Source organism: Aethalodelphis obliquidens, unplaced genomic scaffold, assembly GCF_003676395.1.
Source record: "Aethalodelphis obliquidens isolate GAN/ISIS:26980383/991018 unplaced genomic scaffold, ASM367639v1 scaffold83, whole genome shotgun sequence".
Taxonomy (NCBI): domain Eukaryota; kingdom Metazoa; phylum Chordata; class Mammalia; order Artiodactyla; family Delphinidae; genus Aethalodelphis; species Aethalodelphis obliquidens.
Genome location: NW_020838027.1, coordinates 6,212,693 through 6,226,982, shown reverse-complemented (window position 1 = coordinate 6,226,982; position 14,290 = coordinate 6,212,693). Strand labels below are relative to the sequence as shown.

The 14,290-nt window shown below is 56.6% G+C and overlaps 1 protein-coding gene across 7 annotated transcripts; it reads right to left on the bottom strand.

The window, feature by feature from the left end:
- Nucleotides 1–640: 640 nt before the first annotated feature.
- USP5 (ubiquitin specific peptidase 5) lies at nt 641–13,894 on the bottom strand. Of its 7 annotated transcripts, none has more exons than XM_027093245.1 (20): nt 13,552–13,894; nt 10,440–10,565; nt 10,067–10,190; nt 9,793–9,926; nt 9,491–9,636; nt 9,062–9,246; nt 8,502–8,596; nt 7,787–7,980; nt 6,991–7,062; nt 6,457–6,544; nt 6,203–6,328; nt 5,575–5,728; nt 5,065–5,239; nt 4,359–4,447; nt 3,348–3,539; nt 2,702–2,845; nt 2,471–2,616; nt 2,098–2,251; nt 1,894–1,974; nt 641–1,266 (listed from the first exon to the last, which is right to left on the bottom strand). In XM_027093245.1, exons 1-20 carry the CDS (start codon nt 13,660–13,662, stop codon nt 1,259–1,261), a joined length of 2,544 nt encoding a protein of 847 aa, XP_026949046.1. In that variant the 5' UTR covers nt 13,663–13,894; the 3' UTR covers nt 641–1,258. The 7 variants fall into 7 exon arrangements, with proteins under 7 accessions (XP_026949046.1, XP_026949042.1, XP_026949044.1 ...); XM_027093241.1 differs by having other exon boundaries at nt 1,890–1,974; nt 13,552–13,891; XM_027093243.1 differs by having other exon boundaries at nt 646–1,266; nt 1,890–1,974; nt 10,124–10,190; nt 13,552–13,887.
- Nucleotides 13,895–14,290: the final 396 nt, after the last annotated feature.

The following is a 14,290-nucleotide window of genomic DNA, read 5'->3' as shown; positions in this document are numbered from 1 at the left end:
GAGCGGGGGCTACTCTTCGTTGCGGTGCGTGGGCTTCTCGTTGCAGTGGCTTCTCTTGTTGCGGAGCACGGGGTTCAGTAGTTGTGGCTTGCGGACTCTAGAGCGCAGGCTCAGTAGTAGTTGTGGCACACGGGCTTAGTTGCTCCGCGGCATGTGGGATCTTCCCGGACCAGGGCTCGAACCCGTGTCCCCTGCATTGGCAGATTCTTAACCACTGCACCACCAGGGAAGTCCATGGAGTACCCCACTTTTTACTCCAGCGGGCCAAGGCCTGACAAGGGACTGCAGGGCCTGGGGCCCAGGGCTCCCTAGCCACTGGGGACATTTGGGAGGTACCCATTTGGGCCCCCTCTCCTGTGATGGCTGGAAGGAAGGACTCTTCACCCCATCCGTGCTCTGTGTCGCCCCACTCCACTTTTCTTCATCTGACAGCTCGCACCCCTCAGCTTTCCTCTACTCCCCCAGTGCTCACCTCACTCACCCCCCAATCTCCCAAGAGCGCTAGAATGGTAAAAAGCACAGAACTGCCTACGAGGGGGCATGAGGGTCAAAGGGCTGGGGCCGGGAGTTTTCAGAAACTGGCCCTCCTGCTAACCCCAGGGGGTTAACAGTTTCCCCCAAGTTATCAAACAGGACACGATTGAACCATTGTACTTTTATTCACATCCTGTATTTTGGCATTTTCCAGAGAAGGACAGGGGAGAGACAGGGTGGGGAAAAGACTGAGGCAGGAGGGTGAGGGGGGTCCCCATTTCCCTTATGTCCCTCCTTGCCCGACCACACGGGGAGCAAACACGAAGTGGGGAGGGGAGGCACAGAAGCCCCCTCCTGTGGAAGAGGCTGCACAAAGCTACACCCACACCACACACACAAACAAGCCCGCTCCACGCCACGCTGGCAGGATCACAGAGAAGCAGAGCACTATGGGGTCAAGGGCAGGAAAGCTACAGTCTCCTCACAGACAGGCAGCCGGCCCCTCCTGTCCCCTTCCTGCTCTGTCCCCAAAGTCTCCCGAGCGCCCCCCGCTTTGCTTGGCCATTCTCCCATGGCCACTAGCTTCTTCCCTGCTGCCGGGGACGAAAAGAAAAAGGGTAACAGAGCAGGGGGGCGCCCAACCCTCATGCTGGGTGGTCTGTCCCCCGCCCTCAGTGGTAAGGGCTCAGGGCAGGCTCTTAGCTGGCCACTCTCTGGTAGAAGTAGATGTAGCCCAGGTCCTTGGGCGGCTTCTCAGAGGCACACACTTTCTGGTCATTGTAGATCACCCATCTGGGGAAGGGGGTGGGGGGAAAGGATGAACAACCCGGGCATTCGCAACTCAGTCTCTCTGACGTGGCCCCTGGAGTTGACCCTGGTGACTCTGGGGCAAAGGCTCCCAACATTCTCTGCCTCGGTCCCCAAACCCACAGTCCAGCTGCCACCTGTCTCAAGGGAACGTCCTAATCTCACAGGGTCATTCCTACTCTACTCGGTGTCTTCAGACCCTGTGGTATCTTTACAGCCACCTGCACCCATTCCTTTTAGGTAGGCATCAGCAAGCTTTGTCTGTCAAGGGCCAGACAGGAAATGTTTCAGGTTTTGCAGGCCATCCGGTCTGACACAACTACTCAGCCTGCCTGTTGCAGCGTGAAAAGAGCCACAGGCAATACATAAACGAGTAAGTGTGGCCATGCCTGTAAAAACGTTATTTATAAAAGCAAGTGGCGGGATTCAGCCCTTGGGCCCTAGGTTTGCCCATCTCTGCCGTCAGGCTTTCTGCCAATTTCTGGTGAATTTGCGCCACGACCAGGCAATGCCTTATTGTCCCTCACAAATATTCCAGAACTTCCAGGATGCCCCTCCCCACCCCCAGAAACACTGTCCCATTCAAAAGGCACGTGCTGTCCCCTCACCTGCCTTCCTTCTTGACGTGGCATACGTAGTGACCACACATGGTTGAGGTGCCCATGTGACTAATGAAGGCGAAGAGCTGATACTCTAGGGAGGGAGGGGCAGGGGAGGAGACAGTGAGGGCGGATGCACCCAGCAGCTCACACCCAGGACGGGATTTCAGGGAGTGTGGATCAGCCCCCGCCCGTCCTGGTTCCCCGGGACACTCACTTCCAGGACCGTCCCGGACCTTAGGTCCCACCGGTATGGACTCGGAGATGGAGTCAGCAGCTGAGCGGCCCTCGGAGATGTCCATGGCAGCTTCCGCGTCCAGGTCGTCTATGTGACTGAAGATCCAGTCCACAGCCCGTTCTAAACTATTATTCTGGGAGAGGAGGGAAGCATTACTTTTTATTTTTTAGAAAAGTCAGGGTCAAGAAAGCCCCCAGTGAAGGCCTCTGCTCCCTTATCACAGCCGCTAAAGGGCAGAGCCCCAGACTGGCCGTACCACACAGGTCATCCTCGGTCTTGCTCACGAGGGATGGAACCTCGCTCCCACCCGCTTCTTCCCACAGGTCCCGCCCTCATCTGGGGACGCCCATACCGTGGCCCGCAGGGCTTTCAGGGCCTGGTCCCGGGAGAAGCCCATGGAGACGATGGTGGTCACACAGTCCTCTGGCGGGGGGTCAGCTGCTGCGCTTGTGGAGCCGGGCCCACTGGAGCCAGGCAGGATGAGGGGGTTTGCAAAATCTGCGGATGTGAAGGGGTTGAAGTGTTTGCGGGAGGGTGCTGGCCCTGCCTGCTCACCACCCCCCAGCTCCCCAGCTCTGCTTACCCGGGTCATCCATGTGCGACATGACCCAGTTCATGGCGGCCTCGGCCCCGCTGTTGCCCGTGTAGTAGACTGCTTTGCGGCAGGCGTCCATCGGGAAGCCCATCTCCACCAGCTGGATGATGACCGATTCATCCAACATGGGCGCTGTTGGCGGAGAAGCGCAGGCACAGGGGCCTGACTCCTTGGGCCACTCCCTGCCCCTCCTCGCTCCCACAGTCCACCCCCAGCCCTCTTCCAGCCACCCGTTCCATGTGTTTTTCCTCCATGGCCTGGCACCTTATTCCAGAACTAAAATGACAAAACGACATCACGTGTGGCCAGCAGTATCCTCAAGGTACAGAACTGAGGCTAGAGGTCCCCCGGGGAGCCCCTTCCTTGCCCATTCTCTCAGAACAGGCCGTTTCTGGAGTATGATAACCTGCCCCCGCCCCCTACCCAACTCGAGGTGAACGAGGGCAGAGGCCATTAGCCAGCCACACAGAGGATGTGGCTGGGGGTGCTCTATTGGTCCTCATGTCCATCAAGAGGGCAGAGGAAATTTGAAAGGGAGGACAGGAGAAACACAATGGACAGGGACAAGGGGAGGCAGGCCGAGAAGACCCCCATCAGCAAGGGAAAGAGACAGGCAGGAAGAAGAGTCACTAACATGTCGGAGAGGAGAAGTGAGGGGAGCAGAAGGAGTCTTCGTCTTCGTTGCCATAGAAACCAAGGCTACCTTTGGGCTCATCCGGAGTGACCAGGGGTGGGGCAATGTCGGGCAGCTCCTCCTCTCCAGGCTGCAGCCCTGTGCCCCTCAGCTGGGAGATGTCTAGCTCCTCTGGCATCTCGATGGATACATCTGCAAGTGGAACAGCAGGACAGAGGTCACCTCAGCAGCTCCCCGAGGCCCTCTGGGTATAAGCACTGCAGGAATCTCAAGCCCCTGCCCCCATCCTGCTCTGTAGTAAGAAGCTGCTCAGAGCAGGACCCATTGCAGGGTTCTCAGTGTAATAAAAAGCATCAGGGGCCGGGGTTCAGGAGACCAGGATTCCAGTCCTGGATCTACCACCAATGAGCCACGAGCCAGGAAGGCGCCTCCGAACGCGCCGCAGAATGATTCTATACTTCCGTGGGGCTCGACTTATCTAGGAAATGAAGTTAATTCTGCAGTTGGCAAAGTCACCAGGGGCCTGTAAGGCCCGTGAAAAACTGTTTCAAGGTTATCAAAATGAAAGCATCTTACCAATTATATGAAACTATGAAGGTAACTTTCGGTTTTAGGTCATAACTATGAAATCGAAGAAGTGTTCAACAACAAGATCCTACTGTACAGCACAGCAAACTGTATTCAATATCTTATGATAAACCATAATGGAAAAGAACATGGAAAAAAAAGGAATGTGTATATATAACTGAATCACCTTGCTGTACAGCAGTAATTAACACAACGTTGTAAATCAACTACACTTCAATTAAAACATGTAGTGAAAAAAGTAAAAAATCAAAGAAGTCTTAATATTTTTAGTCAGCGCTTTTCAAACTAGACACATTTTGAAACATCTAAGGTAATGTTTCCCCTTTCGGAGGGAAGCTGGAGAAGCATTAGTTTACGTGTTAAGGCCCCTTCTTTTTCTAGCGCTTTCTGCTTAGCCTCCCTCGCTCGTCCCAGCCACCATACCCAGTTTCTTGGGCACCCAGTCTAAGCCGAAGGTGAACTTCTTGATCTGGATGACCAGGTAGTCAGGGAATGAGGCAAATCGCGTGGTCCTAGGGAAGAGAGAACGTCCTGGTACCCAGAGAACCTCTCCTGAAAGCCCCACCCCGGGTTCAGCCTGTCATGGATAGAAGCCCTAACAGCCCAGAAGACACTCCATATTCTTTTCTTGCCCTGGTCAGGCATGAAGAGCATCTGTAGACACGGAGAAGCAGAAGCCGGGGAAGTGAGGGGGCGTGGGGGGGGGCGGGGGGCGTCTCACGGGCATGGATTTCATGGCTGAAATCCCGGCAACCAGAGACTCTTTCACATCTCAAGTTCATGCCCAATGATGGGTTAGCAAAGAGTAAGATCATATACTGGAAGTTTCAATTCTGTCCACGACTGTCACTGAGTGCCTGTGCTTTGCCGGGATCGGGGAAGTGAGCGGAGAGAGGCTGCCCTGGAAACTGATTCCATCCCAAGAGAGACGAGGGACTGGTAGGGGCAGGTCAAGGTAGCGTGTCGCAATTATCCGAGTCCCCTCCTGCTGGGGCCTCCTGGACCGGGGCACCAGCCTCAACTGACACAAGTCTGAGATTATGACCACAAAGGGACTCGAGAATGCAAAAAAAAGGCTGACAGCATCTTTGGGTTTACACTGACACGGGCCCAGACCCACAGGACTTACTTTACGGCTACTGATTTGGCCTGCAGGGCCGTGCTCCAGAAGTCATCTACCTGCTCGGGGGCCCCATAGGCCTCCAGGCAGGAACTGAAGGGCACCTGGGCCCGAACAAGTTCTGGCAGTGGCAGCTTCTCCTCTTCGGCTTGCCGCTTCTTCTCCTCATACTCCAGGAGCTCCTCTGGTGACAGAATCAGTGGGTGGGTCCTTCAGAGGGGGCTGCCTCTTTCCCCCCTGAGCCTCTCCCTACTGGCGCTGCATCCACGACAACCTCAGCTCCTCCACCTCTCCAAACCTACCGGACACACGTCCGTCTGTGATCTTGCCTCTTTCTCAACACAGCTCTGCTGACCAGCTGCAGGCAAGGTTAATCCCACCTGCCCCCAACAGCCCCGCCTCGGCCCTCTGGCCACGGAGCAGGGCGGACCACGGGCTCTGCTTCTGTAAGGCACCCAAGCACTGCTCCCAGGCCTCAGCCTCCGCCTCCAGGCCCCGCTGGGAGAGCAGAGTGCCCACCTTTGTTCAGGGCCGCGTCCATGGGCACAGGCAGCTGCATGATGTAGTCCACTCGCTGGGTGTACTTCACCTTCTCCGTTGCCAGGCACTTGATCTTTTCTTCCACCAGGAAGCGGAACACTTCATTAGGATTTTCAGAGCTCCGGCAATTCCTCTATGGGGAAGAGGCAGGGTGGGGAGGTCTGGGCAGCCAGGCACTGGGATGGGAGCCTAAAAGAGTCACTGGCGGGTCAGGGAGAGAGGGGAGTGGAAGAGAGACAACCACGAAGAGGGGCAGGGATGCCAGAGCAGAGCAGAAGCCTTCCCTAATCAACCCCGCCAGTTCTGGCCCATCCGGACACGGTGGGACTACGTGGCGAAGTGTCTGTACTTTCTAAGTGCTAAGCAACCGCCTATCGTTTTCTTTGGGTGCATCCTTCATTAGGCTGCAAGCCCAGCGACTGTGAGGGTCGCTCCTTTGCTGCGCTCCTCAGGTGCAGCCGCTCCTCGCAGGGAAAGCTCAGGGCGCGTAGGCTGTGGGGTCCCGGGGCTGGGAGTGTGTTAGGGCTGATAGGAAAGAATGGGCAGCAAGGAGAAGGGAGGGACCTGAATCGCAGGCAGACAGCAGGTGTGTGAAGAGCGCCCTCACCTCCACCATGTTGATAAGGTGAAGGAAGAATTCTTGGGCATCCTGCTGCCGGTTGGTGGAGAACTCAGGGTGACCCTTGCCAATGAGGGCCTTGAACATCCGAGGGGCGATGCCATCTTGGACGTCCTAGGCAGAGCCAGGGCGGCGATTCAGCTGGGGCCCGAGAGGCCACCAAGTGGCCTTCTTTAGACACCTCCCGGATCTCAGTTTGCCCACAATTCCAGAGCCTGAAAGGGATGGAGGCCCAGACTCACCTTCTGTTCCGGCACCTGCTCCCCGTCGCCCGACTCTGCTGCTGGCTTGGAATACTCTCCCGAGAGAAGGCCATGGCCCAGCTTGGCCCTGCGTTGACATCCAAGAGAACCACTCAGCTTCCATCTGACACCCATCTACACCTCATCCTCCCCAACTCAACCCCTGCTCAAAGCCCCCTTAGACAACTCCCTTAAATGTGAAAAACCTTAGATTCCATGGGAACCCAACTCAAGGCAGACAGCGTGCCCAGCAGGCGGTCATCTGAGAGCCTCTAGCTGGCCGGGGGCTAAACAGCCTCTAGCTGGCCGGGGGCTGAACTGCCTCTAGCCGGCCGGGGGCTGAACTGCCTCTAGCCGGCCGGGGGCTGAACTGCCTCTAGCCGGCCGGGGGCTGAACTGCCTCTAGCCGGCCGGGGGCTGAACTGCCTCTAGCTGGCCGGGGGCTGAACTGCCTCTAGCTGGCCAGAGGCCGAACCGCTGTCCACTCCAGGGGGTCATGGAGGAGCGAGAAGGCGCACAGGACTGGCTACATACACCTGGGTGCTGAAGTCCTGGGTCGGGTCCGTCGGGGCGTTCTGGAAGATCTTCTCCAGCTTATCCACATATCTGAGAGCAAAGGGAAGGGTCATTGGAGGGGCTTTGGTCTAGCCCCAGAGGAAAAGGGAAGGGAGTAATTATCTACCAGCTCAGGGAACAGGTTCCCTCCAGAGCGGGGAGGCACGCAGTTGACCCTTGGGGTCCACTTCTTTCCAGCAACCTGCCCTCCCTCCCATTTCCAACTTGGTCGGCATGCAGGGCACTCCAGCCCCGTCCCTGACAGAGAGTCGGGGGAAGGGAGAAGACAGCCCAGGAGAAGAATAAATACAGTTCATATTCTTTGAACAGAACGTGTCAATGTGTTCTAAGTTTTCACGTGTGTACCAGGCCTTCCCAATTAGACACTCACTTATGCTGAGAACCTGCCTTTCTTCTACCGTCAAGTCCCTAGCCCTCCCCTATCCCCAAATGCTCCATGTACCTGTTAGGTGCTCACCTGATGTCACTGGCCTAAAATAAAGACCACCTGCTCGCCCTTGAGTCAGTCAGGAGGCCTCGGGGGGCCCTGGGGTTGGGCGTCTGGCCCCACCAGTGGGTTTGTGTGTGGCCGGGTTGATAGTGATGCAGCCCTAGAACCTGCTCCCCTCGCAGTGTACCAGGAGCTAAGACTGAGCTAGAACAGAGGGCCTGAGGGCAGCCAAAGGAGGGTGCCTGGAGGCTGGCTGCCAGGGGAGGAGCGGGCGTCATGGGCGCAGAGCCCGGGGGCCGGCCTGGGGGAGAGGGCAGCACTCACTTCCTCTGGAAGTCGGGGATGCTGAAGAGCACCTGGACCACCGAGTTGAGGTAGCAGCTGTTGCCCAAGTTGCGGATGCCTGTGTAGCCGGGCCCGAACAGGGGCTTGAGCGGCACCCCCGACTCCTGGATCAGCTCCCACTCGCCGATGCGCTGGTTCATGTCTATCTCCAACTCCGTCATCGTCTTGTCCGTCTGCACAGGAAGGGGCACCTCAGACAGGCTAAGGAACGCAGCCCTGCGTCTTTTCCGTTCTCTCACTTGGTCTAGGACGAGAGCCAGCTGGAGCCTGGAATGTGCTGAATTACGGGCTCTGACACGGGAGGCCCATTGGGTATCCTCCAGTGCAAGTTCCGGAAGGCCACAGGCAACTGTCCCAGGGGCCCGTTAGGCAGCAGGCCTCTGCCCAAATGAGGGGATGAAACGAACTCAACTCCCCCGAGCTAAAGCGTTCATCCATTCTGAAGCCACCCCTTCTCACCCTCAGATCACCCAAGCATCACTTCCTCCATCCCCTGGACTAGGCGGCCCCCTGGAAACTCCTGCAGTTACTCCCGTATCTGCGTGAGCATCTGATCAATGCCTGCCTCTTATCTGGAATAGAAGCCTATGAGAGCGAGGACCACCCCGTCTCATTTGCAGTGACCAGCACATAGTAGGGGCTCAAGAGTAGTCAGTGAATGATGAAACGATTCTAGAAGCTGAAGGGGTCTCACCTTCTGCATCTTCAGCATGTCGATACCAAAGTGGGACAGGTGCTCGGCCAGGTTGGGGTCCAGGACCATGTCATCCTCGTCATATGAGTACACATCTAGCATAGGAAGCAGCAGCAGCGTCAGAGGGGGCGGCTCAGGCCCAGCCTGACCACCAACCCCACCCCCTGCCCTGAGAGGCCTCGGTGGGACAGAAGGACGAGCCGTGAGGGTAACGCTCTTGGCACGCTCGAGCATCAGTGAGGCCGTAAGCCCTTCTGGGACTGGTTGTCCGGGAAGATGGGGTGAAACAGGACAAGGGTTGGAATTCCTTGTGCCTCCACCCTACAGGTAAGGTTCTAGAGTGAGATGGGTTTGAAAGAATACTCACTAAGAGACAACGATGGTGACCCCTAGGAAGGGGACTGAGATTTGGGGGTTAAAATTCAGTTTTACTGCAATATTTTCATCGTTTATCAAGAGAACAAACTGGCGTCTTGTTCGTGTCACGTGAGATGAGTTAAGGGTTAAGACCCAGCGATTTCCACGTGGAGGTGGTCGGCGGGGGTGGGGGGGGGTAGTACCAGCTCCGTCAGGTGTGATGGTGCCCAGCTTGACGGCTAGCGGGTAGCCCGTCTCCCTGTAGTGCTCCACGGCGTGGTTGTTGCCCCCGCTGCCGTCGAAGTAGCGCCGGCCACAGAGGATGGAGCCATCGGTCAGGTTGAGCCACAGGTTCTCCCTCATGTCGCACTTGGAGCACTTCCAGCCACTAACCCCGGGAGAAGAAAATTAGCCGAAATATGGGTCAGGGGGTTATGGGAGAGGTGGGTCCCCCGCTGGTCCAAGACCTCTCTCTTCTCCTCTCCTCTGGAGATGCCCTCACTTAGCTCAGCTCCCCCAGGTCTCCCTCCTTAGCCTGCTCCCGACCCTCTCTCCCACCAGACCCCCAGGAGGGTGGCCTCTTGGCCCCAGCTCTGGGGGCTGCACCCCGAGGTGGAGGGGCCAGGCCTCACCAGGGAGGGATTCGAGCAGGGCTGTCCAGCTGCTTGACGTTGAAGGCATGCTTAGACACCTGCCGTACTTCCCCATCCCAGGCCTGCACCTCCTGCTTGCGGGAGGCTGAGTCGGCCGACAGTAGGGCCTCCACCGCACTGGTCACCTGGGGGAAGCAGAGGGTGAGAGACAGGACCCAGCCCATAGCCCCACGTGCCCCTCTAGCCCCGTGGTCTTCAGCTTTCTCGGGCCTTGCCCACGACATCACTGCTCTGGCCCCGCCTGCCCTAGAATCTTCGGTAGGGCAGGAAGGTATTCATACCCGATCTCTGACAATGTCAGGCAGTCCCCCCAACCCATCCCGGGCTATCTCCAGGTAATCCGGCAAAATGACGATTTTTACATCCTCATCGTATTCATACTTCTCCTCGTTGAGCTCAAACCCGCCTTCGACACCTGGTAAGACAGGGAAGAAGAGGGGGGGTAGGACCACCACCACAGGTCAACACCCCTCCTCTGAGACAGCACTTCACCTTGTCCCCTCCAGGGCTTCAGGGCCACGGATCAGGCCCATCCTTCGGGGGCTTTCCTAGTACCTCTGAGAGCAGGAATGGCCAGCTCAGGGAGGAGAACAGGACGGCCGTGATGCTCACCGATAGCCAGACGGGTGGGCTTCTTGCGGGGAGGGTCTCCAGTGCCTGCAGTTGTGTCTTCCTCTTTCTGCAACGAGGCAGGAAGGGCAGCGTCAGCCATGAGCACCAAGGAAGGTACAAATGAGGAGGATGGACGGGATGGAGTGGGCTAACCTCGGAAGACAAAGGAGCTAAAAAACACACGTGCTGGGTTTTAATGACACCAACAGAAATAGGTGAGGGGGAAACTGAGGCCTGCGGGAGGTCAGGATGGAACAGACAGATTCAATACGGGGGCCCAGTGGGATGTGCCCGAATGTCCTCAGGCCTTGCCTACCGGGTGCCGGGTCCGCCGGAGGTGCAGGTACACTCGCTGGCCGGTCTTGTTGAAATGTCTCTCCACATACTGTTTCCCAAAACCCAGGAATGTGTTCATGCAGATGTAGAGGCCACCCTCAGACTCCTGCAGGACAAGAGGCAGGGGAGGGAACACAGGCAGGATGAAGCCTGGCCAGGGGAGACCAAGACCTGGAGTCAGAAGCTGCTGGTTTCCGGAAGCAAGATCTGTCCTCAAACACCGTGTGGCTTGTGGCGAGTCACTTAGCCTTCTAGGACCTGGCACCTGGCTAAGGGTCTCCCCATCCTCCTGTGACTTTGATAACAACCCACAAGGACACCGGGGCTGAGCAACACCTATCAGTCCCCACTCCTCTTCCTTCTTGCTTCTTCTTGGGAGCCCTCTGGTATACTGCAGAGAACTCCCTTTACCTCTTTCCTGGAGCCCAGAGATCCGGAGAGTGAACGGGGATCAGCTACCATAGACTTGGAAAGACCTCCATGCCAGACACTGAACCTAATCTAGGGACACCATGACCAACCCCACCCGACCTCCAAGATTCAGCAAACCTTCCAGACCGGAGGAGCACAGATGCCAGCACCTGAACAAGACACCTAAGCCCGAGCTCGCCAGCAAGGCCAGACCTTTCCCTTCCCTCACTCTACTAGGCAGTCGATCCCTGGTCCACACTGGTCTCCTCCTTCCTTGCCTGCTGAGGTCTGGCTCCAGGAGAACAATGCCTCGCTTGGGGCTCACAGCTGAACTGGGACCCAGTCTGGCAAGGACATGAAGTCCAGCATTCTCCAGTCACCGCCCTGATGCTTCGCCCCTCCCGCCCCCGAACAATAACCAAATCCCCACTGAAGTCCCATCAACCTCCAACCTCAAAGCCATCCTCTTTCTAGAACCATCTATCAACACCTTCTGAGACAAGAACACATATGACCCAGGAAGAAAACAGGGAAAGACAAGTGTCCACTGCAAATCACAGCTGAGGAGAGAAGACGGGCTTTCCCCAAACTGAGCAAGTCCACCCGTGCCCTTGAGAAGAGAGTGATGGAGGAGGAGGAAATTGGACAAGAGTCTTCCCTCAGATCCAAGCAACAACAGGCATCTTCTTCCTGGAATTAAAGCCTCAGTGGCCTTGAAAAATTCTCTGCTGTGAGTTAAAAATAGGGCACCGGGGGCTTCCCTGGTGGCGCAGTGGTTGAGTGTCCGCCTGCCGATGCAGGGGATGCGGGTTTGTGCCCCGGTCCGGGAAGATCCCACATGCCGCGGAGCGGTTGGGCCCGTGAGCCATGGCCGCTGAGCCTGCACGTCCGGAGCCTGTGCTCCGCAACAGGAGAGGCCACAACAGTGAGAGGCCTGCGTACCGCAAAAAAAAAAAAAAAAAAAAAAAATAGGGCACCGCACCGCAGTTCTCAGTCCCATAGATTGCTCTGTACCACTCCCTAGAACAGTGTGGGTTATAATGTGCATGAACAAATACAGCATTTCTCATCACGGAGGTCATATAAGCTTTTTCTACCATGAACCCAATTTGAAGATAATCAAATATGCCAAAAGTTGGTTAGCAAAGCCAACCAATGGAGATCTCCTGACTTGGGGTGAGAGAAGGAAAGTGTCATGAGATTACAAAAGCCCCTTTTGGACTGTTCAAACCATTACTAAGGAGAGGGACAGGAGTGTAGAGAAGGAGCCACTGTAGGTAATTGAAAGAAGGGAGACTTCTACCATCTGTTGATAATTGAGGAAAAAACCTTTCCCTCCTGAGAAAGACAGTGCTTCACCAATGCATGCACTTGATAAGACTGGGAGGCCTGTGGGAGCTCTGCAGTGATTAAACTCCTATGTTGCAAAGAGAAGACGCTGACTCCACCAAAGACTGGGAACCCTGGAGCTCTGCTCTGAGCAGCCGTCCTCTTTTAGCTCTGCCAAAGCCAGACTTCAGAGAAGCAGCACATTGTCTGGGGCCCAGATCAAAGCCTAGAAAACCAAGCAACCTACAAATCACAGTGATGATCCTGAACTGGGCCTCAGATCACGCTGCTATCCCCAGCACTGGCGATGCATTAATGAAGCCTTTCCACTCTGACTTGCAGTTTTCCCGGCCATGAGCTGGTCTGGCTGAACACCCTGGGCAGGGCCCAGCAGCGGCTTGAGGGAGGGGTGGTGAGGGGGGCGGATCCCAGCCAGGCTGCTGCCCTCTCAGTTCAGGCTCTGGCCTAGCTGGAGGCTTGTGTCTGCCTCAGGGTGTCACAGGAAGGCAGAACTGCAGGAAGGGAGGGAGGTACCGGGTGGAGCCTGCAAAACGTGAAGCACGGTGTGGGCGGCGGCTTTGCCTAACTAGTCAGGAGTGGGAGCGGGATGGGAAAGGGGCCTTAGTACCCAACACGAAAGAAACCACCTCTCTGGGAATACTTTCAGAAGGGTTCCCTCTGCTCTCTGTGATGGGCGGGAGAAAGAGAGAGGGCTGCGGCCATAATTCACCTCAAAGGAGAAACGACTAGGGCTTTCCTCTCCTCTTTCCTCCTCTCCCTACCACCAATGACCCACCTCCCCGGCCCCTGTCCATATTAACCATGGGTGGAGGCTCTCTAACTCTGCCTTTTTCAGAACCGGGTTTCTTCAAGGCCACTTCCAGACTACTAGTCGCCTGGGAACTGCAGTCCCCACCCTCCTACCCCAACCCGGGCCCAGAACTGTGTGTGGGGGTTGCACCATCCCTCCCACACGAGACTACAAAACCCGGAGAGCCATGCGCGATAGGCAAGGCCAACTCCCAGGCTTTCGCAGGGGTCCACATGGGAGATGTAGTCTGGCAACCGGGTTGCGCCTCTGGCTTAGAACGGTAACGAAGGGAGTGAGCGACTACAATCCCCACAGTGCTCCACGAGACCGGGTGCGGGTGAGGCGGGCGCGGTGACTTCCGGGGGCGGTAGTCACACGACAGCTCCCGCGAATTCGAAGCAACGGCAGGGGTAGCGTGGGAGACTACAAGTCCCATGGTGCACCGCAGGGAGGCGGTGGCCCAAGACTTGCAGGCCCCGGCGGAATGACCAGGGCGATGGAAGGAAGTCGTGCTCGCTGCGGCCGTGGGGAATGGGCTTACCGGTGTGTCGAAGGAGAAGGCGCACTCGTCTTTGTGGACCCGGTCTCCAGCCTTGGGGACCCGGATAGTCGGTAATACTGACAGCAGCGCCTCCTCACTCAGCTCCGCCATGACACCGGCAGCAGCTCCTCGACACACAGCGGCTCCCACCGCTTCTAGTCCCCCACCCCCTACCCTTTAGTCCAATGAGCGCCACTCGTTAAGCGCATGCGCTGAAGGAAAGACGGGCGAGAATGGCAGTTGGACTGAGCCTGCCCGCTAGTGCTCCGCCCTCTGCCCGGCTCTTGACTATCGCCAATGAAAAGCGCTTCTAATGCAATCGATGCTCGGAAGAGCCAATCCCACTCCTCCAGGTTAGAGCGCACGTAGAGCAGTGAGATGGGTCCCGGAGTTTTGGCTGCTGGGACTCCGGTACCCTACAATCCATTAGTGTGCTGTCTATTGAAGAGCAGAAACTGACGGTGGTTTAAACCAGTCAATCCCAGAAACTTTCCTGGGGACCTGTCCAATGGGAAAATAGAAGGGCAGTTGTAGTATTGATATTTGAAAAGGGGCTGTCCAATGAGGCGGGGTTTGAGAGTTAGTGTCGAGTGATTGCTAACTCCGTCGACCAATAAAGATTACGATCTCTTTGGCCTCAGAAAAATCTTCATAACTCCGTCTCCAGCTGGATATGTACATAATAATTCATGATTCTATTTTTTAATAAAATCATTTGATTTCGAAACTGAAGGTCTCA